The sequence below is a fragment of the Mauremys mutica genome, chromosome 2 (genome assembly GCF_020497125.1).
Source record: "Mauremys mutica isolate MM-2020 ecotype Southern chromosome 2, ASM2049712v1, whole genome shotgun sequence".
Lineage (NCBI taxonomy): Eukaryota > Metazoa > Chordata > Testudines > Geoemydidae > Mauremys > Mauremys mutica.
Window position 1 is genome coordinate 169,642,255 of NC_059073.1, and position 27,526 is coordinate 169,669,780.

Below are 27,526 nucleotides of genomic sequence, written 5' to 3' on the forward strand. Positions count from 1 at the left end.
AGACCCCAGGGGACCCTCAGAGGCAAGAGCAGAGGCAGCAGTCAGGGGAAGGAAACCCGGGGACAGGGGGACCGAGATGAGGTCACTCAGATCGAGGCCCGCTGGCAAAGGGTCGTCCTCCCCCTTCATGACCGGGGTCAGACCCAGGGCCTCGATCCCCTCGTAAATGGAGGGAAAATCGCTGTCCGCCACCCCGGGGCCCTCCCCACCAACATCCAAAGTGACGCCCACTTCGGCGCCCGCGGGGGCTTCGGATGGCAAGGGGGCGAGAGGGGCTCCCTCGGGCTTCCACAGGAAGGGACCCCGGAGGAGGGGCAGCGTCACCGTCCGGTGCTGCCACGGCGTCCCCAGCCGGCACCACAAAACGGGCATCGTCAGGGGGCAAGGCGGAAGGCTCGCCATTGGTCCCCCCCTTCCTGCTCTTCCGGGGGGTCTCCGAATCTGAAGAATGTAACGGGGCCCGAGCCTTCCGCTTCCCCGCTTCCCCTGCACTAAGGACCAGCCCTCCATGGCATCATCCTGGGGCTGGCAAACAGGGGTCGGGTCTGGGGGCAAGGGCGATGGCTCAGAGACTCGGGGAGGCAATGGAGGGGCAACAGGAATGAGGGAGGAGTCTTCCTGGGGCGGGCCCTCTCCCACGCCCGGCGGTATCTCCACTACACCCTCCTCCACAGCGGTGGACCGAGAAGGAGGAGGGGCAGCTTCAGGTGCCAGGCAGCCAGGGGCACTGGTGGTGACAGGGCCGGCGCCTTGCCAGGGCTCGGGGGTCCCAGACGCTCCTCCGTGCCGGGCCAAGGGGCAGTCCCTCCGGACGTGCCCTATCGCCCGGCAGAGGTAGCACCAGGCCTCCACCGTTGAGTAATGCACCCGGTAGCGGGCTCCCTGGTAGGAGACCACAAAGGACCCCTTGAGCGCCTCTCCATCACGCACCACCGGCGGCAGTTGAAGCTGCACTTGCCGGTGGAACGAGAGGACGTGACGGAGGGTGGGGTCCTTGCAGCCCAATGGGAGAGGGCTGATGACAGAGATAGGGTGCCCCAGGGCAGAAAGGATGGGCAGCAGGGCGGCATTGGGCAGGAAGGGAGGGACGGAGGTCAGGATCAAGCGGACCCCCAGGTCTTCCAACGGCTCCAGGGGGACGAACATGCCCTCCACTGCCAGACCCGTCTCCACTGCCTCCTGGGCGGCGGCCTCCGATGCCAGGAAGAAAACTACACTCCTGTACATTTTGGAGGCTGCCACGATGGCCGTGGGCCCCACCACCCTCGCCAACGCCCGCACGTAGGTCTCCACGTGGGGTGAGGCGGGCACCAGGAGGCAACGGATGCCGTGCTTCCTGGTCAAGGTGGGGAAGGGGCCCCGGCCACTATAGATGGTAGCGGAAGCGGCGGTCGGAGGAGCAGCAGCAGGCGGGGGGGCCGCCGCCACCTAGGCGTCTGCCCTGGGGGCTGGGGGAGGGACACCCGCGGAGCTGGTGGAGGGAGCAGCGGGGAGGGATGCCGTGGCCGGTAGCGGGGCTGCGGCAGCGGGGGCAGTCCCCGCCATGGAGGGCTTGGTCTTTTTTAGCGGGGCCCTTACCCTTCTTCCCACCCCAACTTTTCCCACCGGCTGGGGGGGCTCCCCCCGAATCAGAGGGGGCGAGGGACGTGGCAGCAGCGGAGGTCTCCCCGGTACTTGCCGCCACCGCCGGTGCCTCAGCGTGGGCGGTGGCAGGTGGACCGGCAGCGGCGGTCGAGGTAGAGGCTTGGGGAATGGACACGGGGGCTTGCGAAGGAGGGGCGGTAGGAGCATCGCGAGGGGTCTCCCCCGCCGCGTCCCCCGCCATAACGAGAGGGGGAGGGGGACAAACAGCGAGGGGAGGGGAGGGAAGGGAGGCAACCACCCCTCCCCACTAGGCTGCAGGCAGGGGAGGAGGGTGCCAGAAAGGGAAGGCTAAAGGGGCGTGGGGAGCAATCACGTACTCAGGGGCGGGAGGGTGTCAGGTCACCGACTCAGAGGGGAATTCCGGCTCCTCTAGTTGCACTAGGGGATCAGGGGGGCTGACAGCATAGGGGGTGCAGTGAACAAGGGCAAACTCAAATGGGGGAAGGACACAAGCACATGGGAGGGGGCATGGGCGCATGAGGGGAGGGGCCAATCAGGGCCGGGGAATCACGGGGGGGCGGGAAAGTTGAGCTAGGAACGGGGCAGAGGGACCACGGGGCTAGCTGCAGGGCTGGGGCAGGACAATCAGGGCTGCAGAGGAAAATGGGTGGGGCAGACAAATGTGGCAAAGGAGAGGGGGCCAGGTCAAGGGGGTGGGGGTGGGGGTGGGGAGTGCGCCCATGGGCTCTTGTGCAAAAAGTCAATTGTAGCTGGCTGCTGCTGCAGGCCCAAACGATAGAAATGGGCGTGGCAAGCCAGGTGAGCAGCTCAGTCCCAGAGGCAGGAGATTGAGGTAGAGAGACAACAGCCAGCGGGGGTGTTGGAGGGGGCAATGATGGTGGTGGGGGCGAAGTGGGACACGGATGGACCGGGGGCAGGCTCCACGCCACACCCCCGGTGTCCCAACAGACACAGTCCAAACCCCCACCACAAGAGCACAGTTCGAAAAAATACTCAGTCCTTAAGTGCCCCCTCCACGGTCGTCTTCGGAGTCTCTACGAGGTCCTCCAGCAGCAGGCGGTCCTCTCCTTCTTCTCCTCCTCCTCGGGGCTCCAGCAGCTCCCCAGTAGCAAACACAGCAGCTCCAGGTGGTGGTCTAGTGGCCAGGCAGGAGGGACCCTGCTCAGAAGATGGTGGTGGCGGTGATGTCCTCAGTAACAAGGGCTGGAGCTGGGGTCCCTCACTCCCCTCCTCTGGGGGGCAGGCCAGCACCCCCCCACCAAGGGGGCCGTAGGTGGAGTAACAGCAGCAACTGGGGGGGGGTCCACTAGCCAGCCAGCAAGCAGATAGCAGAGAAAGGGGGTGGGTGGTGGTGTCTAGCCCAGCCAGGGGAACAGCTGGAGCAGTAGCAGCAGCAGCGAGGGCCCAGCGCCCAGCAGGAACAGGAACAGGAACAGCAGCAGCAGCAGCCGCCCTCTCTCTCCAACCCTCTACAGCAGAGAAGTCGAAGGGAGATCTACTGGCCACAGGAGAAAGAGGGTTCTGTTCCCTGAGTGACCAGAGCAGGGGCTGCTCCAGGCTAATGAGAACACCTGACTCCAATTAACCTGCTAAGAGTCAGGTGAGGCTGTTAAGCACCTGATTCTAATTAAGGCCCCTCTGATGCTATAAAAGGGCTCATTCCAGTCAGCCCAGAGGGAGCCAGAGAAGAGGAAGTACATGAGAGGAACTGGGAGCAAGAGGTGTGCAAGAAGCTGAGAGTGAGTAGGCATACTGCTGGAGGACTGGGAAGTACAAGCATTATCAGACATCAGGAGGAAGGTCCGGTGGTGAGGACAAAGAAGGTGTTGGGAGGAGGCCAGGGGAAATAGCCCATGGAGTTGTAGCTGTCAAACAACTGTACCAGGAGGCACTCTAGACAGCTGCAGTCCACAGGGCCCTGGGCTGGAACCCGGAGTAGAGGGCGGGCCCGGGTTCCCCCTCAAACCTCCCAACTCCTGATCAAACACAGGAGGAATTGACCTGGACTGTGGCTTCTACCAGAGGGGAAGGTCTCTGGGCTGTTTCCCGACCCACAGGGTGAATCTGTGAGGCAAGCAAATCTGCCAATAAGCGCAGGACCCACCAAGGTAGAGGAGAAACTTTATCACAACACATAAGGAATATACAAATGGTAAAAGTACAACTCCTGTAAACATATGCTTTTCTTTTTGGATTTTTTACAAAAAAGGGGCACAACTTAATATGTGAGCTTTCTTAGAATTTGAAGACAATGATATTAATGTAGAGCAGAGCAACCTGAACTAATAACATTTTTTTCTATTCTTTTATGTAAGCACTTTTATATAATCAGAGACAGTGGCTACAAATATTCGATGAGGCAATCTTGAAAGTGAACATTTCCAAAGAAGACTGGAGTCTTATAGATATCTGCAATGAGGATTATAAAAACTTCACTGATAAGTTGAGGCAATGCATGAAATTAGCCGAGAAAGAAAGACCAAAAAGAGCAAAAGGAAGAATCTCGGAGGAAATGCGGAACTTACTAGAGAAGCAGAGGAATATCAAGCAAAATGATGGTGACAAATTGAGTACTCACTCCTCTGCAAGTTGATAAGAAGACTAAAGGAGGACTTCGAGAAGTACCAAAATGAAAGTCTCTTAAAGACAGCTGAAGATCACAGAAGCCTCAAAAAATGCAAAAGGGAATTGATACTGTGCAGGTCAACAATAACGGCACTGAAGAACAGGGACGGAAAACCAGTAATTGACAGAATAGCAACGGAAGCGGTCTGCAAAAATTTCTGCACTGAACTGTTCACATCTCAGATAAATGTCCCAGTACCAACACTTCAACAGACCAATAAGCATGTACTCCCAGTCCTTGTCAGTGAAGTTTGACAGACAGTTCACCAAATGAAGAAAGGACAAGCCTCAGGTAAAGATGGACTGACAATCAAAATAAGAGCTGGAGATCAAAACCTCTGGGAAACTCTTGCTCAGAGATTTAACCGTTACTTGGAAATGTAGAAGATACCATCTAGATGGCAGGAGTCCAAATACCATTCTGCTGTATAAGAAGGGTGATCATGAAGATCTAAAGAACTATCATCCAATATGCCTGCTCTCACATGTCTACAAGCTGTTCACCAAAATAATAACAAACCTACTCTCACAGAGTCTGGACAAGCAGCAGCCAAGAGAGCAGGCAGGCTTTCGAAGGAACTTCAGCACAATGGACCACATTTTCACTATCAACCAGCTATTGGAATGCTCAAGGGAATACAAATTCCTCTTATGTATTGCCTTAATCAACTATGAAAAAGCATATAACAGCATAGAGATCAATGCAGTGTTGAAAACTCTTGCAGAGCAGGGTATCAACACAAACTATATCAAACTATTAAAGGAAGCAAATTCTGACTGCATAACAGATATAACTTTATTTGATACTCCCTCTCGCATCCCAGTTAAGAAAGGTGTGAAACAAGGATACACGGTTTCACCCAAACTCTTCACAGCCTGCCTCAAAATGATATTGAGGTGGATGAATTGGAAAGGTGGAATCAACATCAACAGAGAGCAGTTAAACCATCTCAGATTCGCGGATGATATTGTGTTGATCACCAAAAATACTATCAAACAAAATGTTGCGAGAACTCAACACAAAAAGCAGCCAAGCTGGACTGAAAATTAAACGCTCCAAAATTAAATTTATTTAATGTCTGATACCTGGCCAAAAGCCCAAGTAACAATAAAGGGAGAACAAATAGAAGAAGTTAAGCAATATATCTATTTGGGCCAAGAAATTAACATGCGCCACGATCAGGAAGGTGAACTCTTGTGAAGAAAGAAAGCAGGCTAGTGTGCATTCAGTTCTATCAAGGATGTCCTCCAAGGAAAAAATCAGCAAGGCAACATGCGCCAGCCTCTTCAACTCAACCGTCCTGCCAGCAATGTTGTACGGCAGCAAAACACGGGTGCTGACGAAGACAGAGGAGCAGCAACTGTCTGTCATGGAGAGGGCGATAGAAAGAAGAATTCTGGGAATTTCAATCCATGACCAAGTCCCCAATTAAGTGATCAGACAGCAGAGTGGAGTGCAGGATGTCATTGTTGTGAGCAGTGTAGACGGGTCGGACTCACCCCTGCGGCGCCTCCTGCTGGTGACTCCAGGAATTAGCTCTGTTCCAGCACTGGAGCGCCCTCTGCAGGCCGGTGATCCACCTGTCCTCTGGCCCCCGTGTCCCTCCCTGGACCCGGTGCCCTTTCACATGGGGTGCTGCCCCTGGCAGTAACCCCTTTCTCTCTGGGTCTCCCCCTCCTTGGGGAACCCCACCCTCTATCCCCACCTTGCCTCAGTATTGGCTACTGCCAGTCATTGTCTAGCCCCACACTCTGGGGCAAACTGCAGTATCAGCCTACTCATCACAGGCAAAGGGGTTTGGACTTGCTGCTTTGGCCTACCCCTGGGCTGCCCTCTGCAACCCCCAGTACCTGTTAGCCCAATGCTAGGCCACAGCCTGGGGCTTTCCAGGCTGGAGCTCCCCAGCTCCTCAGCCTTTCCCCAGCCCTGCTCCACTCAGGTACCCGGTCTAGCTCCCTGCAGCCAGGCCCTTCTCTCTCTGAAAGCAGAGAGAGACTGTTTTGCTTCTGGCTTCCCTGGCCTTTTATAGGGGCCAGCTGTGGCCTGACTGGGGTGTGGCCCAGCTGCAGCCACTTCCCCAATCAGCCCAGCTTTTAGAGCTGCCCCTCTCAAGCACTGCCAGGCCCCTTTTTAAACCCCTCAGGGCAGGAGCAGGGGTCCACCCTGCTACAAGCAGGCATAGTAAAATGTGATGGGCCAGGGATATTGCGAGGCTCACTGACAATCAATGGACTGCAGCTGTTGCCGAGTGGTACCCGTTAGAACTGAAACGACCACTCGGCTGACTTCCAAAGAGATAGGAAGATTTTATCATGAAAAGACATGGCCATGCATAGAGAAGGAAGGCCAGAATATGAGAAGAATGGAAGACCTGTTGTGATTGGTGCAATCTATATGAGGGCTGAGGGACCGATCAATCAAGGTGACAAGATGATATACTCCTATTGTTCAGATTATAAATTATTCCTTAAACACATTCCATGCTAGATTCTTTGAGAGAAAGTCAGCATCTCAAATGGTAAATATCAACAAAACATTTTAAAAAATAATGTTGACTTGGAATGCATTTTAGGTTAGTATATCTGCTCTATTAGCTCCAAAACCTGATGGAATATAGTCAATCTTAAAAGATAAAATACTTACCAACAAAATTTCAATGGTACCAAGAATATACATAGCTCCTGCAAAAGTTGTACCCAAGTAAAAACAGAGTCCCACTGCTCCACCAAACTCTGGCCCTAAAGATCTTGAAATCATATAGTAAGAGCCACCAGCTGTGAAATAAAAAAAAGTAAAATTAAAAAAAAAGTCAGACCCTGAGATATGCACATCAAATCGTAGATAATACATTTGAGTTGCCAAGTCAACTTAGGTCCCAAATTTAGATATATATATATTTTTTTTTGTAAAAATCTATTTATTCCAACCAAAATTTGGGACCTAAATTGACCTGGCAACTCAAATTTCTGCTCTGCATAAGAAACAGATTTTTTTTAAAAATAAATTTAAATGGAAACAACCAATGCTTGCAACCAAAACATTGTATTATTCCATTCAAATATCAGAGCTAGAAAATAAAAAATAATTAGAAAGGGAATAAGAACAAATCAAATTGCTAACTATATTTTAATTGTCTAACAAAGTTAATATAAAATACACTAATATCATAAATGGTAAAAGTAAATTAGACTAATCATATTGTTTCAGTTTTAATCCTGCTAGCATGGGTAACAATAGCAATGCAAACTTCAATGTGCGTAGTTCAAGCCTGGCACAGACCCAGGGTATGTAATTAGCTCGCTAGCCCACTCTTTGCTGTCTCCACTATCGTTGCTACCCATGCTAGCTAGATTCAAGCTAGCTCAAGTAGGTTAGCCATGCACAATTTTTGCTGTGTAGACATGCCCAAAGTTATAAGTAACACTGGTAAGTATATCTATATTTTTAAAATATATTATATTTTAACCTGACAATACTAGGTTAAAACTACTATACTAATAATAATACTAGAGGTTTATTTTCTTATGCTTTATAGTGTGTATAACATGGTACTAACTCAACCTATTGAAATCAATGTTAAGGTATTGGGTTGAATTCTGTTTGTTCTTCTCCCAACTCCTTCCCCACCAACATCACCACACCAATGCAGGAGCCAGACATATTAAGGATCTACTCCTGAGTCCTTAGATTGAGGTGGGGGTGCCTAATGCCGTATGGCACTCTCCCAGTCTAACGAAGCATAGCCAGATGGCCTCAGGGTTCAGACAGGTGTGATCCCCTGCATACCTGATGGTAACCAGAAGCAAGCACTTGAGGAAGAGCATGTAGATCCTTTACAAAACAGCCTTAAAGAGTGCTGATAAATGGATGAAAGGGACATCAATGACAAAGGGTTACAGAGAACAGAGGAGCATGGAAGGGGACAAGAAAAATAAGTCTTTTATCCATGCTAAAATGTTAAATATTCACAATTTTTAGATATAAATGTTTTAAGTTCTTGCAGTTTCCAAGTCTGATACTATCTTCCTCTGCTTTTCCTCCATTAATCTCATATCCCATCCTTCTTCTGCAGTACACCTTCCCCTCCTACAGACCTGCTAAAATTTGCAAGAGGACAGCCTGCATTTTGATGAGCCTCAGAAGATCTGTTGCAGAAGAACTTCCCTCCTGTGGGCAATGTAGTATATACCAATCTTATTCAAACTTTTGGTGCTCATTCAAAAAACTGGCAAATTTACAAACAAAAACTTTGTTAAAAATAGCTAAGATCAGAAGAGTGTTAAGATTTCTTACTGCATGTGATGAAAGAAGTAATGAAGGTTTAAAAGGTTCACCTTTAAGAATGAGTTTGGAAGACAGTCTTTATGCAGATTTATAAACGTGATATATTTAAAAAAATCAGAATTTGAAAGGCATTGGTTCTTCAATATATAGCTATGTGAGACAGATCAACATAGAATCATAGAATATCAGGGTTGGAAGGGACCTCAGGAGGTCATCTAGTCCAACCCCCTGCTCAAAGCAGGACCAATTCCCAACTAAATCATCCCAGCCAGGGCTTTGTCAAGCCAGATCTCAAAAACCTCTAAGGAAAGAGATTCCACCACCTCCCTAGGTAACCCATTCCAGTGCTTCACCATCCTCCTAGTGAAAAAGTTTTTCCTAATATTCAACCTAACCTCCCCCATTGCAACTTGAGACCATTACTCCTTGTTCCGTCATCTTCTACCACTGAGAACAGCCTAGATCCATCCTCTTTGGAATCCCCTTTCAGGTAGTTGAAAGCAGCTATCAAATTCCCCCTCATTCTTCTCTTCTGCAGAATAAACAATCCCAGTTCCCTCAGCCTCTCCTCATAGGTCATGTGCTCCAGCCCCCTAATCATTTTTGTTGCCCTCCGCTGGACTCTTTCCAATTTTTCCACATCCTTCTTGTAGTGTGGGGCCCAAAACTGGACACTGTACTCCAGATGAGGCCTCACCAATGTCGAATAGAGGTGAATGATTACATCCCTTGATCTGCTGGCAATGCCCCATCTTATACAGCCCAAAATGCTGTTAGCTTTCTTGGTAACAAGGGCACACTGTTGACTCATATCCAGCTTCTTGTCCACTGTAACCCCTAGGTCCTTTTCTGCAGAACTGCGTCCTAGCCATTCGGTCCCTAATCTGTAACAGTGAATGGGATTCTTCTGTCCTAAGTGCAGGACTCTGCACTTGTCCTTGTTGAACCTCATCAGGTTTCTTTTGGTCCAATCCTCTAATTTGTCTAGGAAAGATAACTAAAACCTGTGAATTTTGAAAGGTACGATGTTTTCTGTTTAATATTAAAACTATCTAACCAGGTTTTTATAAGATTGTGCATCACTCTGGTATGTGAGTGCTTTCCATGATAATGTTGAAGTTTCAAGGACAGATTGTTGAGAATCTATAACATTAACTAAAGCAATAGTCATTCAAACATTATAAGGCCAAAAGTGACCATTGTGATCACTTAGTCTGACCTGTGTAACATAAGCCATTGCACTTCCCTGAATTAAGTAGATATTGTTGTACCTCCGTTCTCTATCATTGTGGACATCACCACCATCCTGCCTGTTACTCAGGCCTGTAACCTGGGTGCCACCTTCAACTCTGACCTCTCTGTAGGTCCTCACATCCAAGCTATGTCTAACTCTTGTCAACTCTTCACACATAACATCTCTGAGAAACAGCCTTGCCTTTCCATACATACAGCTAAAACTCATGTCTAGGGTCCCATCATCTCACATCTCAATTACTGCCAACATGCTTCTCCCCATAAATATCTGAAAAACTCATTAGTCTCTTTCAAAACCCTCCTTTGTTGTGATGCCTACAAAACTTGACAACTGTTAGGCTGTTGGTATGCAGAGATCACTGCCTATCATGCTGATGCATACTGTCGCATTGTTGCCTCATACTGTCTGTATCTATCAGCTGTCTCTTATCTTGATTGTAAGCTCTTCCGAGCAGGGACCATCTTTTTTGTTCTATGTTTGTAAAGCATCTACCACAATGGGGTCCTGGTCCATGACTAGGGCTCATAGGTACTACATTAATACAAGTAAATAATAATCTTCAGAACTGCAGACATTACTAAGTCACAAATGAAAACCCTAATTGAACCAAGAAAATAAATAAAGAGCAATTGGTGTGGAATAATAGACCAGACTAACTTCAATACCTGGAAGGATATTGGAACAAGTTATTAAACAATCAATTTGCTCAAACCTAGAGGACAATAAGGTGATAAGTAAAGTTAAGATTCAGTCACAGGTATTTTTAGTAAAAGTCAGGGACAGGTTGTGGGCAATAAACAAAAATTCACAGAGCCCGCTGCTTTGCCCTAGGGTCACTGCTCCAGTGGCCCCAAGGCTGACAGTGGCTCCAGCCCTGCCACTGCATTAGTCACAAAGGTCCAGAAAGTCACAGAACCCGTGACTTCCATGACAGACTCATACCCTTAGCAATAAGTAATAGTCAACATGGATTTTCAAGAATTCATATTGCCAAACCAATCTAATTTCCTTCTTTGTTAGTGTAACCAGCCTAATGTATAAGGGGGACGCAGTAGATGTGCTATATTGGGACTTTTGCAAGGGTTTTGGCACAGTCCCACATGACATTTTCATGAGAAAACTAAAGAAATATAAATGAAGTTATTATAAGGAGGTGAAAAGGTGATTGAAAGACCAAACTCAAGGAGTAGTTATCAATAGTTTGTTGTCAAACTGGGAGATGTATCAAATGGGGTCTTGTGGGGTCTGTCGTAAGTCTGGTACTGTGCATCATTTTCATGATGGAGTCGAGAGCATGCTTATAAAATCTGCAGATGACACTAACTTGGGCAAGGTTGCAAGCACTTTGGAGGGCAAGATTAGAAGTCAAAATGATCTTGATAAATTGGAGAATTGGTCTGAAATCAAGAAAATGTAATTCAGTAAAGACAAGTGCAAAGTACAGTAAAAGCTGTTTTATCTGGCACGTCACCAACCAGAAAGCTCTATAAACCAACATTTCTGATCTTCATTGAAATTCCAGTTTATAGTCCGGTTGGCGTGGGACCAGCAGGGGGGTGCAGCACAGAAGGTGGTGTGGAGCGCAGGCTCTGGGAGGGAGTTTGGGTGTGGGAGGGGGTTTGGGCGGGTGCCAGATCTGGAGGGTGGTCACCTCGGGCAGCTCCCGGCAAGTGGTGACGATTCCGGCTGCTCCTAGGCAGAGGCATGGCAGGAGGCTCTGCATGCTGCCTCTGCCCCAGGCACTGCCACCATAGCTCTCATTGGCCATGGTTCCCAGCCAATGGGAGCTGCGCCTCCTCCTCGGAACAGCCGGGACAGGTCGCTGCTTGCGGGGAGCTGCCTGAGGTGACCATCCCCCACATCCAGCACCCTAAGCCTCCTCCTGCATCCCTGCACCGTCTCCCACACCCAAACTTCTTCCCTCTGAGTTAACTTGCATTTTTCATTTACTGGCACCCCCCATTACCCAAACATGCCGGATAAAACAGATTTTACTGTACTAGGTGTAGGAAGGAGAAATCAAATATATGAATACACAGTGGGAAATAATTGGCTAGGCAGTAATACTGCAAAAAAAGGATCTGGAATTTATAGGGGATCACAAATTGAATATGATTCAACAGTGGGCCAGTGTTAAGAAAGACAAATATCACTGTAGGAGGTATTAACAGGAATGTCATATGTAAGACATGGGAGGTAATTGTTCCACTCTACTTGCAACTGGTGAGGCCTCAGCTGAAGTATGGAGACATGGAAGTCCAATCTCTATTAGCCATTAAAAAGTAAGATGACCAAATAAAAATATCTTACACAATGTAAAACAAAACAACATACCAAAGGAATTCGACTGTACTTTTGATTAAATCAGTTGAATTAAGGACATACCTCCCCCATTTGTCTACACACCAAAGTTGCCCCACCTATTACAGCATCATTTGCACTCAAGATCAAGTTAGTAGCATTATGTCTATAGCCATTATCAAATCTGGATTTTTGGAATGCTAAGTGATAGGATATGGATGTTGCCGTCACTGAGTGTACTGTAGGTAATACCAGACTATCGAGAATTCACAGGAGCTACTCAGGTTCAGCATGGAACTAACATGCATGGAGAATTTAAAAGTTATAAAAAAAATCAGTCAATCAAACAAAATAACTGGGCACATCATATGGTGGTACTAGAAAAACTATAATGTGGTGAATATGCCTAGATCAAAGGCATATTAATAACACTATGAAGACAGCATTTTTCAATTTCAAGAGATTTATAGTAGACAGAATGATGCTAAAATACCACTGTTGGATGTATCTAGAGGATTTTGACAAATAAGGAGGAACTGGTTGAGAATTTGAAAGTGGAAGGCAGCTTGGGTGAAAGTGATCATGAAATGACAGAGTTCATGATTCTAACGAATGATAGGAGGGAGAACAGCAAAATAAAGATAATGTATTTCAGGAAGGGAGACTTTAGTAAACTCAGGGAGTTGGTAGGTAAGATCCCAAGGGAAGCAAGTCTAAGGGGAAAAACAATTGAAGATAGTTGGCAGTTTTTCAGAGAGACATTATTAAGGGCACAAGAGTTTCCAGTGTGTAGGAAAGATAGTAAATATGGCAAGAGACCACCCTGGTTTACCCAGGAGATCTTCAATGATCTAAAAATCAAAAAGAGTCCTACAAAAAGTGGAAACTGCGTCAAACTACAAAAGATGAACATAAACAAATAACACAAGTATGTAGGGACAAAATTAGAAAGGCCAAGGCACAAAACAAGATCAAACTAGCTAGAGACATAAAGGATAACAAGAAAACATTCTACAAATACATTGGAAGCAAGAGGAAGACCAGTGAGAGGGTAGGTCCATTACTCAATTGGGTAGTGGTGGTTCTGGGCGGGGGGAACAATAACCAAAAATGTGGAAATGGCAGGGGTGCTTAATGACTTCTTTGTTTCAGTTTTCACCAAGAAGGTTGGTGGTGATTGGAAGTCTAACAGTGAATACCAGTGAAAATGAGGTGGGATCAGAAGAGGCTAAAATAGGGAGAGAACAAGTTAAAAATTGCTTAGACAAATTAGATGTCTTCAAGTCACCAATGTCTGATGAAATGCATCCTAGAATACTCAAGGAGCTGACAGAGGAGATATATGAGCCATGAAAAGTCATGGAAGACAAGATAGATTCCAGAAAACTGGAAAAGGGCAAATATAGTGCCAATCTATAAAAAGGGAGATAAAGACAACCCGGGAAATTACAAACTAGTCATATTAACTTCTGTACCGGGAAAGCTAAAATGGTGCAAATAATTAAGCAATCAATTTGCAAACACCTAGAAGATAATAAGGTGATAAGTAACAGTCAGCATGGATTTATCAAGAACAAATTATGTCAAACCAACCTGATAGCTTTCTTTGACGGGGTAACAAGCCTTGTGTATGGGGGGAAATGGTAGATGTGGTATAGCTTGACTTTAGTAAAGCTTTTGATACTGTCTCGCATGACCTTCTCATCAACAAACTAAGGAAATGCAACCTAGATGGAGCTACTATAAGTTGGGTGCAAAACTGGTTGGAAAACTGCTCCCAGAGAGCAGTTATCAGTGGTTCACAGTCATGTTGGAAGTCAGTAAGAAATGACTGCCTAGGACTGTGGAAAGGGATCTGGGGGTCACAAGCTAAATATGAGCCAACAGTGTAACACTGTTGCAAAAAAAGCAAACATCATTCTGGGATATATTAGCAGAAGTGTTGTAAACAAGACATGAGAAGTAATTCTTCCACTCTACTCTATGCTGATTAGGCCTCAACTGGTGTATTGTGTCCATTTCTGGGCACCACCTTTCAGGAAAGATATGGACAAATTGGACAGAGTCCACAGAAGAGCAACATAAATGATTAAAGGTCTAAAAGACATGACCTATGAGGGAAGATTGAAAAAACTGGGTTTGTTTAGTCTGGAAAAGAGAAGACTGAGGGGGCACATGATAACAGTTTTCAATTACATAAAAGGCTGTTACAAGGAGGAGGGTGAAAAATTGTTCTTCTTAACCTCTGAGGATAGGACAAGAAGCAATGGGCTTAAATTGCAGAAAGGGAGGTTTAGGTTGAAGATTAGGAAAACTTCCTAACTGTCAGGGTGGTTAAGAACTGGAATAAATTGACTAGGGAGGTTGTGGAATCGCTATCATTGGAGATTTTTAAGAGCAGGTTAGACAAACACCTGTCAGGAATGGTCTAGATCAGGGATCAGCAACCTTCGGCACGCGGCCCATCAGAGTAATTCACTGGCGGACCGCGAGACATTTGGTTTACGTTGACTGTCCCAGCACGTCCCTGCAGCCCATGGCTTCCTGCAGCTCCCATTGGCCAGGAATGGTGAACCGTGGCCACTGGGAGCTATGGGGGGCCATGCCTGCAGTTGGTCAACATAAAAAAAAATCTCACAGCCCACCAATGGATTACCCTGATGGGCCACGTGCTGAAGGTTGCCAACCCCTGGTCTAGATAATACTAAGTCCTGCCATGAGTGCAGGGGTCTGGACTAGATGACCTCTCAAGGTCCTACAATTCTATGATTAACCTGTTGTGGAACACTAGGACATCTAGTTCTAGGACATCTAGTACCCTCATCTTTTGCCCCTCACAGACCTCCATCCACAAGAAATCAGGAAATGAGCAAGCTCAGGCTGTATAGCAGGGCTGGCCTGGGCACTATGCTCAAGAAACTACAACCCTTGAAAGACACCCAATCCAAGTCAGACAGGCTCTCCCGACACTGCCAAATATGAATAGAGTTATGTATCGTGGATGGAACAAAGTCAATTCCCCCTCAGTGGGCCCTGATCAATTCCAGGGCAACCAATAACTTCATAGATGCTAAAGCCACTCGAGTACTACAAAATCCCCCTCTGTTTAAAGCAGACATCAGTTCCTATAGAAACAACAGATGGGTCCCTCCTGTCCTTGAGGCCAGTGATGCAGGAAACAGTATGTGATGGGATTCGTGGGATGCAGCCTATAGGATTGTAGGACCGCTAGTGACAAGCAGCAAACCCCTTCAGGTGCTGTTATCACTCAGCACAACCAGGCATGTGGAGCCCGACACCCAGAGAGATTGCATGAATGCTCCCAGAGCCACTCATAAATCACACAGAGAAAGGCACCAGTCAAATCCCCCCAGCTCCCAGCCTTGTACCTCAGGAATATACTGTCTTGCACTGCTCAAGATCCTTTCTTGAGCAATGCAAGTTTATTAATTGGTTCACCATTTCATCAATGGAATGTGGATATACACTAGCCTTTGTAAACCTGAGCAGATTTACCAAATGCTTCAGGCAAACTCACTGGTAAAGTGAGTAAAACAAGTTTATTGATTACAAAAGATAGATTTTAAGTGATTATAAGTGATAGGCAAAAAGTCAGAGTGGTTACCAAAATAAAATAAAATATAAGCACTCTCAACCTAAACTCTCAACCCTATTCGATTGGGCAACATCTAGATTGAGCAGTTTTTCTCACCCCACTGGATATTGCAGTTCCTAGTACACAGGTTTCACCCTTGAAACCTGGGCCAGTCTCCTCTGTTGGAGTTTTCAGTCTTCTGAGTGTCCTTGTTTCTTGCAGCATAGGTGCGGGGGAGGAGAAAAGGCCAAGCATGGGGCCACTGTGTTGTGTTTTTTACCCTTAGTCCATGTGCTTGGAGAGGACAAGTCCAGACATGTCTGCTGGGCATTGCTGAGTCACCAGAAAAGGTTGAGCAATTCCCCTGCTATGGCCTTGTGCAAGTGAGTCATTGCATTTTAGCTCCCTTGCTGGACAATGGCTGTTGATGGTTGTTCAACACCTGCCTGGGCATTGGTTATCCCTCTTTTGGGAGCTAGTATCTGGGTGCTTCCCAAACCCACAGCATATTTTAGTAAGAATCATACAACACAATTCTCATAACTTCATATGCATTAATGATATACATATTTAGATGGAACAGTGGGTTTCAGCAGATCATAACATTTCCCAGGATACCTACAAGGCATGCTTTATATGCAATATCCCAATCTTATACAAATTATGAATAGGGTGCTCCCCTGAGGTGTAGAATTTCACACAGTACCCCTAGAGGCTGTAATCCAAGGCTATCAGGAAGTATTACAGTTCAAAGTGATCTATTCTCCACACTTGCCCATAATTGTTGGCTTCACTTGGCCAAAGTAGCATGACCCTTGCATCTCATATTGGGATTATAAGAACATCTTTGAAAAGCATAATTCAGACACGCTACCTTTGCACCAGGACTACAATTGCCCCATAGACCTGTAATTTGGGGCAAAGGTCTCTTATAGATGAATCTAAGTGATGTCCAAGCCCAAACTGGCAGCCCTTTGAGCGTATATCCAGAACAACCTGGCCAAGGGCTTCATCCAGTGTTCTACCCCCCCAGCAGGGGCTCAAGTCCTTTTCCTTAAGAGAAAGGACAGAATGTTAAGCCTTTGTAGATTATCAGGCCTTAAACTAGGTGATGGTCCAAAATTGATATCCTCTGCCCTTAATCTCAGAGCTACTAGAGTGTGTGTGGTCTGCCAGAATTTTCACCAAACTAGACCTCTGGGGCATCATTGCAGGAGAAGAATGGAAGACCACATTTTGACCCCACTATGAGCACTTCAAATATTTAGTACTGCCATTTGGGCTGACCAATGCTTCCGTGACCTTTCAACATTTTGTGAACGACATATTTAGAGACACCCTGGACCAATCTGTCTTGATGTCCTTTCACCAGAGGACATAAAGATGGACCCCCAGAAGATGGAGGCCATTTACAGCTGGGCTATGCCCAGGTCCTGCCAAGAGTTACAGAGCTTCCTGGACTTTGCAAATTTTTACTAACAGTTCATTCCAAGCTCCTCTGGGCAAGTAGCCCCCAAGACCTAACAAATTTGTTTGGTCACTCAAAGCTCATCAAGCTTTTGAACAGCTCAAGACTGCTTTTACCACCACTCCCATTCTAACACACCCTGCCCTGGCCCAGGCCTCCAATGTAGCCACTCAGCCATACTGTCTCAGAGGCATGCTCCCCAGCAAGTGTTGCACCTCTGCACCTACTACTCCCAAAAACTCACCCCTGCTGAATGGAATAATGAAATATTAGATAAGGAACTACTCGCAATTAAATCAGCCTTCAAAGAGTCCACATCCTTCCTGTGTAATATTCCAATCCTCCTCTGAATTGATAATGCTTTCCCACTTTGTATTATCAGCAAGTTTCCTTAACACACTCCTACCTTTTTGTGCCAAGGTCATTAATAAAAATATTAAATGAGACTGGTCTCAACACCAATCCTTGAGGAACTCTACCTTTAACCTCCCTCCGGTCAGATAAGCTAACCTTTCAGCACAACCCATTGCCTTGTCCTCATTAGCCACTTACTTAACCACCTTACACTCTTGTATTAATTTTCTTTAATAATTTCCCATATGGACTATATCAAATCCTTTACTGAAGTCCAACTATCTAATGTCTTTCCCCTATCTAAAAATTTAGTTATCTTCTCAGAGAAGGAACTCACGTTAGTCTGGCAAAATCTACCTTGTTGCATTCTGCATTACATCTCCTTTTCCTTGTTATTCTTTCCTTCACAATTTGTTCTAAAGTCTAACTACTGAGGTCAGATTAGAGGGTCTGTAATTGCCCAGATCACTTTCCCACCCCCATTCTTAAATATAGATGTGATGTTAGAGCAGTCATATGGTACTACTGCTGAATAGATAGACTTATTAAAAAATCATTGCTACCAGACTAACGATTTCATGTGACAATTCTTTCAGTATTCAGGGATGGAAATTATCCAGTCTCCCTCAATTTGAGCACATTAAAGTCTAAGTTTTTCCTTCTACCTCAGATGTAGTCATTTCCATTTCTATACACTTATTTCCATCTGCCATCCTGCCTATGTTCAATATTATCATCCTTACTGAAAACCAAAGCATAAGAACATAAGAATGGCCCTACTGGATCAGCCCAAAAGTCCATCTAGCTCAGTATCCTGTCTTCCGACAGTGACCAGTGCCAAGTGCCCCAGAGGGAATGAACTTAGTATGAATATTAGGTAATCATAAAGTGATCCATCCCCTGTCGCTCATTCCCAGCTTCTGGCAAACAGAGGCTAGGGACACCATTCCTGCCCAACCTGGCTAATAGCCATTGATGGACCTATCCTCCATGAATTTAACTAGTTCTTTTTTGAACCCTGTAATGGTCTTGGCCTTCACAACATCCTCTGGCAAGGAGTTCCACAGGTTGACTGTGCACTGTGTGAAGAAATACTTCCTTGTATTTGTTTTAAACTTGCTGCCCATTTGGTGACCACTAGTTCCTGTGTTATGAGAGGTAGTAAACAACACTTCCTTATCTAGTTTCTCTACACCAGTCATGATTTTATAGACCTCAATCATATCTCCCCTTAGCCGTCTCTTTTCCAAGTTGAAAAGTCCCAGTCTTATTAATCTCTCCTCATACAGAAGCCATTCCATACCCCTAATCATTTTTGTTGCCTCTTTTTTGAACCTTTTTCAATTCCAATATTTTTTTTGAGATGAGGCGACCACATCTGCACACAGTATTCAAGATATCAGCGGGGTAGCTGTATTAGTCTGGATCTGTAAAAGCAGCAAAGAGTCCTGTGGCACCTGTTAGTCTATAAGGTGCCACAGGACTCTTTGCTGCTTTTACAGTATTCAAGATGTGGGCGTACTATGGATTTATATAGAGGCAACATAATATTTTCTGTCTATTATCTATCCCTTTTTTAATTATTCCCAGCATTCTGTTCATTTTTTTGACTACCACTGCACACTGAGTGGATGTTTTCAGAGAACTATCCACAATGACTCCAAGATCTCTTTCTTGAATAGTAATAGCAAATTTAGACCCCATCACTTTATATGTATAGTTGGGATTATGCTTTCCAATCTGCATTACTTTGCATTTATCAACATTAAATTTCATCTGTGTAGTGGGGCGGTTGCCCCCACTCCCTGAGAATTTAGGCTGCAGCAGGCCAGTAGGCCTGCGCAGACAGACAGCAATAAGAAAAGGGCTTATTGGGAGCCAATCAAGGCCCAGATTGGAGTCAGCCAATCAGGACCAGGCTCAGCCTTATAAAAAGGCTGCTCAGGGAAGGAGCAGGCAGTCTGTCCCAGGCCTTTCTAGGGGAAGGTCTGCCTCCAGAGCTGGGAGACTAGCACCTGGGACAGTGCAGTGCAGTGCTGGGCATGTCCGAGGGAGCAGAAGGGAACTCCAGCCCGGTGTCTGCCAGACTGCAGGCCCTGAGGGGAAGGGCCTAGCCAGTGTGAGGGGCCAAAGGGGAAGCGGCCCAAGGATGTGGACAGATGGAGGGAGAGAAGGAGGGCAGGACGGCTGCCACTTGAGGGTCCCTGGGTTGGGACCCAGAGTAGTGGGCGGGCCTGGGTCCCCCCTTCCTCCTTGCCTTACACCCAGCTGATGGAAGTGGCCGTCTAGGGCTGCACCAACGCCCTGCCAAGAGGGGTGTGACTTTGAAGGTGCAGTTGCCCACATTGGCCGAGGTGCAGACAGACAGATGATTAGTCGTCTCCCCCAGAAGGGGCAAGGATGGACTGAGAGACACTGCTGGAGGGCAGTGGCTCAAAGAGGACACCGCAAGTCAGGAGCAACGCGGGGCCACATGCCAACCAAGGGCGAGACGAGAGATGGGACATCACCAAGAGAGGGTGCTCCACTGGACTGAGCTAATTCCTGGCATCACCAGCAGAAGGTGCTGTGGTGGTGAGTCCCAGCCCCATCACAATCTGCCATTTTGTTGCTCAATCACCCAGTTTTGAGAGATTCTTTTGTAGCTCTTCGCAGTCTGCCTGGGTCTTAACTATCTTGAGTAATTTTGTATCATCTGCAAATTTTGCCACCTCACCCTTTTTCCAGATCATTTATGAATACGTTGAATAGGACTGGTCCCAGAACAGACCCCTGGGGAACACTACTATTTACCTCTCTCCAATCTAAGCACTGACCATCTATACCTACCCTTTGTTTCCTATCTTTTAACCAATTACCAATCCATGAGAGCACCTTCCCTCTTATCCCGTGGCAGCTTACTTTGCATAAGAGCCTTTGCTGAGGGACCTTGTACACTATATCCACTGGATCCCCTTGGTCCACATGCTTGTTGAGCCCCTCAAAGAATTCTAATAGATTGTTGAGGCACGATTTCCCTTTTCTAAAACCATGTTGACTCTTCCTCAACAAATTATGTTCATCTATAGGCCTGCCAATATTATTCTTTATTATCGTTTCAACCAGTTTGCCTGATACTGAAGTCAGGCTTACAGGCCTGTAATTTCCAGGATCAGCACTGGAGCTCTTTTTAAAAATTGGCATCATATTAGCTATCCTCCAGTCATCTGGTACAGAAGCTGATTTAAATGATAGGTTACAGATGACAGTTAGTAGTTCTGCAATTTCACATTTAAGTTCCTTCAGAACTCTTGGGTGAATACCATCTGGTCCTGGTGACTTATTGCTGTTTAATTTATCAATTTGTTCCAAAACCTCCTTTAATGACACCTCAATCTGGGACAGTTCCTCAGATTTGTCACCTGAAAAGAATGGCTCAGGTTTGGGAATCTCCCTCACAACCTCAGCCGTGAAGACCGATGCAAAGAATTCATTTAGTTTCTCTGCAATGGCCTTATCATCCCTCAGTGGTCCTTTAGCACCTCGATTGTCCAGTGGCCCCACTGGTTGTTTAGCAGGCTTCCTGCTTCTGTTGTACTTAAAAAAAATGTACTATTACTTTTTGAGTCTTTGGCTAACTGTTCCTCAAATTATTTTTTGGCCTTCCTAATTGTATTTTTACACTTTATTTGCCAGTGTTTATGCTTCTTTCTCTAGGATTTTCACTCGGATTTAACTTCCACTTTTTAAAGGATGCCTTTTTGCCTCTCACTGCTTCTTTTACTTTGTTTAGCCACAGTGGCACTTTTTTGGTTCTCTTACTATGTTTTTAATTTGGGGTATACATTTAAGGTGAGCCTCTATTAGGGTGTCTTTAAAAAGTTTTCACACATCTTACAGAAATTTCACTTTTTGTACCATACCCTTTAATTTCTGTTTAACTAACCTCCTCATTTTTGTGTAGTTCCTCTTTCTGAAATTAAATGCTACAATGTTGGGCTACTATGGTGTTTTTCCTGCCACAGGAATATTAAATTTAATTATATTATGGTCACTATTACCAAACGGTCCAGCTATATTCACCTCTTGGACCAGATCCTGTGCTCCACTTAGGACTAAATCAAGAATTGCCTTTCCTCTGGTGGGTTCCAGGACTAGCTGCTCCAAGAAGCAGTCATTTAAGGTGTCAAGAAACTTTATCTCTGCATCTCATCCTGAGGTGACATGTACCCAGTCAATATGGGAATAACTAAAATCCTCCATTATTATTAAGTTTTATTTTAATAGCCTCTCTAATCTCCCTGAGCATTTCTGTCACTCTCACCCTCCTGGTCATGTGGTCTGTAATATATCTCTACTGCTATATTCTTATTATTAGAATATGGAATTTCTATCCATAGAGATTCTATGGTACAGTTTGATTCATTTTTATTTCATTTGCTTCTACGCTTTCTTTCACATATAATGCCACTCCCACACCAGCATTACCTGTTCTGTCCTTCTGATATATTTTGTACCCTGGTATTACTGTATCCCACTGATTATCCTTACTCCACCAAGTTTCTGTGATGCCTATTATATCAATATCCTCATTTAATATGTGTGACAGACCCAGACCAGTGGGGTACAGGAGTCTGGTCCTATTAGTGTCCAGGAAGTGGGCGGGCGAAGGACCTCCCCCCAGCCTAAGGGGAGGATCCACAGGTCTGGGATACTAACTAAATACGTGGGACAACAAATGAAAAAAACAGGATCGGGAGTGAGGTCATAGGGCTAAACGAAGGGAACCTGATGGGGACACCGAGCAGAGAACGCCCAGACAACGCCCACTGCTCCTCGAAGGCGTCAAGGGAGCCAGTGGACGCCGCCCAGAGGAACTCTGCCCGGATGCGTGAACGGACCGAGGACCGGAAATAGGCCCCACAGTCGCAGGAAATCCCGTCGGCCAACCTCCTCTCTCTGGTTTTGTAGATGGCTAGTTTGGCCAGGGCCAAGAGGAGGTTGACAAGGAGATCCTGCGACTTTGTGGGGCCATGGATGGGGAGTGCATAGATAAACAGGTGAGGGGAAAAGTGCAACCAAAAATGCAAGAGGAGAGCCAAGAGGAGCCGGAACAGGGGCTGCGACCTGACACACTCTAAATAAACGTGCGCCAGGATCTCTTTCATGCCGCAAAAGGGGCATGTGTTCTGGACAAGGGTAAACCGTGCCAAGTACACGCCCGTGCTCACGGCCCCGTGAAGGAGCTGCCAACTGACATCCCCGGCGGGCCTCGGGACCAGGGCAGAATACAGGCTGGCCCACCGGGGCTCCTCACCCTCGAGAGGTGGCAGGAGGTCCCACCATTTTGTATCGGGGCGGGACGCGAGGGTGAGGTAGTGAAGAGTGTGGAGCACAAAAGTGTACAGATATTTTCTTGGCGCGGTCTGGAACAGAACCGGCTGCAGATCGGGCAGCCGGCTCGCAGAGAAAGGGCGAGGGGGTCGATTGGGTCCACGGGGCAGGGGCCCGATAAAAAGGTCCACGGGACCCGGGGTGAAAGGTGGGCGGGGCGTGCCCTCTCGCAGGACCCGGTCAAGGAACCTCCAGAAGTACGCACCGGGGAGAACGAGGGCTGAAGAGCCCCATGCGCTGAGTGAGCGTCAGGGGATCCAGCCAGTCTCCCCGGTCGTAGTCCAGGAGGTCTCCGACACTGGTGACTCCTGCCAAGACCAGCCTCTGGCGCACCGTGGGGGACTCTGCCACCTGCACACGGAGCTGGGGGTTGTGTAGCAGGGGCTCCACGAGGAGATCAACCCCCACAGTGGCCGCCACGGACCTGGTCATCGAAAAGAGCTTCCAGGCCCGGAGGAGGTCTTGGTAGAAGACTGGCAGCCCAGAGAGGTCTCGCGGAAGACCTCTCCGATGGAGATAAAAAAGAGCTGCCGGTCGTATCGGAGCCCTCGGAAGCGGCGGAGGAAGGCGTGCGCCAATACGCTCCACGCCGGACTACCCACACCGTACAGGAGCCTCTGCAGGGCCTGGAGGCGGAAGAGGTGGACCTGAGTGCGCAGGCACTTCAGGCCCTGTCCCCCCTCCTCCAGGGGCAGGTGGAGGACCCCTGCAGAGACCCAGTGCGTCCCTGGCCAAAAGAACTCCAGAACTGCCGTCCGGAGGTTGGCCAGGAAATCCGGGGCCGGGACCAGGGTGTTGAGCCGGTACCAGAGCATGGACAGGACTAGTTGATTCAGCACCAGTGCCCTCCCTCGGAGAGAGAGGCACCGGAGTAGTCCTGCCAATTTCCGGAGCTGCGCCCTCATCCCGCCCTCTAAACCTTGCCAGTTCTCTGGCGGAGACGGATGCTTGGCAGAAAGGTAAATGCCGAGATAGAGCAGCGGACCCGCGTTCCACGGGATGGCCTGAAGCGCGGGTGGGAGGGAGCTCGCCTGCCACCCGTCCCCGACCACCAGGCCAGAGCTCTTGACCCAGTTGACCCGGGCGGAGGAGGCTGCCGAATAAATGGCCTGGCAGGCCTCCATCCGCGCCAAGTCGCCCGGGTCCTGGACCACGAGGAGCACATCGTTGGCGTACGCTGACAGGACCAGCCGCCAGTCCGGCTCCCAGAGCACCAACCCCGTCAGCCTCCGACGGAGGAGACAGAGGAAGGCCTCAATCGCCAGAGCGTACAGCTGACCCGAGAGGGGACACCCCTGCCGTACTCCTCGCCCGAAGCTGACCAGCTCGGTCAGAGTCCAGTTGAGCCTGACCAGACACTCCGCGGAAGCGTACAGCACCCGGAGAAAACCCACAAACTGGGGTCCGAAGCCAAACGCTTGCAGAGTGCTCAGGAGATACCCGTGGTCCACCCTGTCGAACACCTTCTCCTGATCCAGGGACAAGAGGGCGAACGACAGACCATCCATACACCCTAATTCCAGGAGGTCCCAGACCAGATACAGGTTATCAAAGATCATGCGGCCCGGGACGGTGTAGGTCTGGTCCGGGTGGACCACGTCCGCCAGCACGGACCCTAGCCGCAGTGAGATGGCCTTCACAACGATTTTGTAGTCCGTGCTGAGGAGCGAGATGGGACGCCAATTCCGTAAATCGCGGAGGTTCCCCCTCTTCGGCAGTAAGGCGAGCACGGCTCACCTGCACGAGAGAGGGAGGACCCCGCCCCGCAAAGACTCAGCCCAGACGGTGACTAGGTCTGGGCCAAGGACATCCCAGAACACGCGGTAGAACTCCACGGTCCGCCCGTCCATGCCCGGAGATTTATTGGTGGGCATGCGACGGAGGGCTTCCGAGAACTCGGCCAGAGTGAGAGGCAGTTCTAGCCGGTCCCGGTCGCCCGCGCTGACCGTCGGGAGTCCGTCCCAGAGCACTTTGCAAGCGTTAGGATCGGTCGGATCTGGGGAGAAAAGAGTCGCGTAGAAGGCTCTGGCCCTCCCACACATCTCCGCCGGATCCGTGAGGGGGGTGCCGTCCTCCGCCAGGAGGCAGGTGACATGCTTTTTGGCCCCCCTCCTTTTCTCCAGGGTGTAGAAGAAGCGGGAGCCGCGATCCATCTCCCGAAGGAGGAGGATGCGGGATCGAACAAAGGCACCCCGGGCCCGATGATCCTCGAGGGCCCGGAGCTCCTCCCGCTTCTCCCGGCACGCTCCTCAGAGGGATGGATCCTCGGGGCTGGCGGCCAGACGCCTCTCCAGCTTCAAGACCTCCCGTTCCAACTGCTCTATCGCCTCAAGGAACTCCCGCAGCTTCTCCCTCAGCGCATGGGGGGGCGGGGTAACAGATCGATGACCGTCCCCCAGCGGGGCCCCCGGCACAGCCCCGTGGCCCACCGAGGCGGGCAGGCAGGGGCAGACCCCCAACGTGGTGTCCGATGGGCCGACGCCATGCTGCCTGCCCCGCTCCCCGGTTCAACAGGGGGCAGCGGAAGGAGAACAGCAGCCCCTGATGGGTCAGGGCAGGGAAAAAAAACTAAGGCCGCGCCCTGGGGGGTATCCCCAGGGGCGGCAATGGCATCACGGGAGGCGGAGGGGACAAGGGAGGGGCTGGCATCAGGGATAGGGCAGGAGTCAGGAGTAGGGGTGGGATCAGGAAAAGAATCAGGGAGAGGGGCAGAGGCAGGATCCTGAGCCCCAGTAATTGGGCCGCAGGAAGGTGGCCCCTCCTGGTCAGGCTCAGGGATCGTGGGAGTGGGAAGGGGACCCACAACGACGCCGGGCGCAGCCACGATGGCTGGAATGACAGCCACAGCATCCGGAGATGAAAGGTCAACAACAGGGTCCCCGTCCGGGAAGGAGGTCGGTTGGCCCACAACCAAGAGGGACACCCCCTGGGAATTGGGTCCGGGCAGCGGGGCACCGGCCTTTGCCTCAAGGGGCTTGGCGGCCGTCAGTGAGGTGCCACCTGCAGCCAGGCTGATCGAAGACCCCAGGGGACTCTCAGAGGCGGGAGCAGAAGCAGCAGTCAGGGGAAGGGAACCCAGGGACAGGGGGACCGAGGTGAGGTCACACAGATCGAGGCCCGCTGGCAAAAGGTCGTCCTCCCCCTGTGTAACCGGGGTCAGACCCAGGGCCTCGATCTCCTCGTAGATGGTGGGGAGATCGCCGTCTGCCACCCCGAGGCCCTCCCCGCCAACACCGGAAGCGACGCCCACCTCAGCGCTCGCGGGGGCTTTGGCTGGTAAGGGGGTAAGGGGGGCGTCCTCGGGAAGGGACCCTGGAGGAGGAGCAGTGTCACCATCCGGTGCTGCCACGTCGTCCCCAGCTGGCACCACAAAACGGGCGTCGTCAGGGGGCAAGGCGGAAGGCTCGTCATCGGTGTCCTCCTTCCTGCTCTTCCGGGGGGTCTCCGAATCCGATGAATGTAACGGGGCCCGAGCCTTCCGCTTGCCCCGCTTCCCCTGCACTAAAGACCAGCCCTCCATGGCATCATCTGGGGGCAAGGGCGATGGCTTAGGGACTCGGGGAGGCAATGGAGGGACAGCATGAACGAGGGAGGAGTCTCCCTGGGGCGGGCCCTTTCCCACGCCCGGCAGTATCTCCGCCGCACCCTCCTCTGCAGCGGTGGACTGAGAAGGAGGAGGGGCAGCTTCAGGTGCCGGGTAGCCAGGGGCACTGGCGGTGACAGGGCCGATGCCTTGCCGGGGCTCGGGGGTCCCGGATGCTCCTCCATGCCGGGCCAAGGGGCAGTCCCTCCGGACGTGCCCCATCGCCCGGCAGAGGTAGCACCGGGCCTCCCCCGTCGAGTAATGCACCCGGTAGCGGGCTCCCTGGTAGGGGACCTCAAAGGACCCCTCGAGCGCCTCTCCGTCACGCACCGCCGGCGGCAGTTGAAGCTGCACTTGCCGGCGGAACGAGAGGACGTGACGGAGGGCGGGGTCTTTGCAGCCCAACGGGAGAGGGCTGATGATGGAGATAGGGTGCCCCAGGGCAGAAAGGGCGGGCAGCAGGGTGGCATTGGGCAGGAATGGAGGGACGGAGGTCAGGATCAAGCGGACCCCCAGGTCTTCCAACGGCTCCAGGGGGACGAACACGCCTCCCAGCGCCAGACCCATCTCTACCGCCTCCTGGGCGGCGGCCTCCGATGCCAGGAAGAAAACTACCCTCCCGTACATTTTGGAGGCCGCCACGATGGCCGTGGGCCCCACCACCTTCGCCAACGCCCGCACGTAGGTCTCCACGTGGGGCAAGGCGGGCACCAGGAGGCAACGGACGCCGTGCTTCCTGGTCAAGGTGGGGAAGGGGCCCCGGCCACTATAGATGGTAGCGGAAGCGGCGGTCGGAGGAGCAGCGGCAGGCGGGGGGGCTGCCGCCACCTGGGCGTACGCCCTGGGGGCCGGGGTAGGGACACCCTTGGAGCTGGTGGAGGGAACAGCGGGGAGGGATGCCGCAGCCGGTAGCGGGGCTGCGGCAGCGGGGGCAGTCCCCGCCATGGAGGGCTTGGTCTTTTTAGCGGGGCCCTTACCCTTTTTCCCACCCTGACCTTTACCACCGGCTGGGGGGGCTCCCCCCGAATCGGAGGGGGTGAGGGACGTGGAAGAAGCAGAGGTCTCCCTGGTACTTGCCGCTG

At 49.8% G+C, this 27,526-nt stretch overlaps 1 protein-coding gene across 1 annotated transcript in view; it reads right to left on the reverse strand.

The window, feature by feature from the left end:
- The window catches only part of SLC12A7 (solute carrier family 12 member 7), a 324,493-nt gene that overhangs the window by 134,919 nt on the left and 162,048 nt on the right, over positions 1-27,526 (reverse strand). The window contains exon 6 of the mRNA XM_045005934.1: positions 6,875-7,005. Coding sequence (XP_044861869.1) covers positions 6,875-7,005 — 131 coding nt within the window. The remainder of the gene's footprint in view (positions 1-6,874; positions 7,006-27,526) is intronic.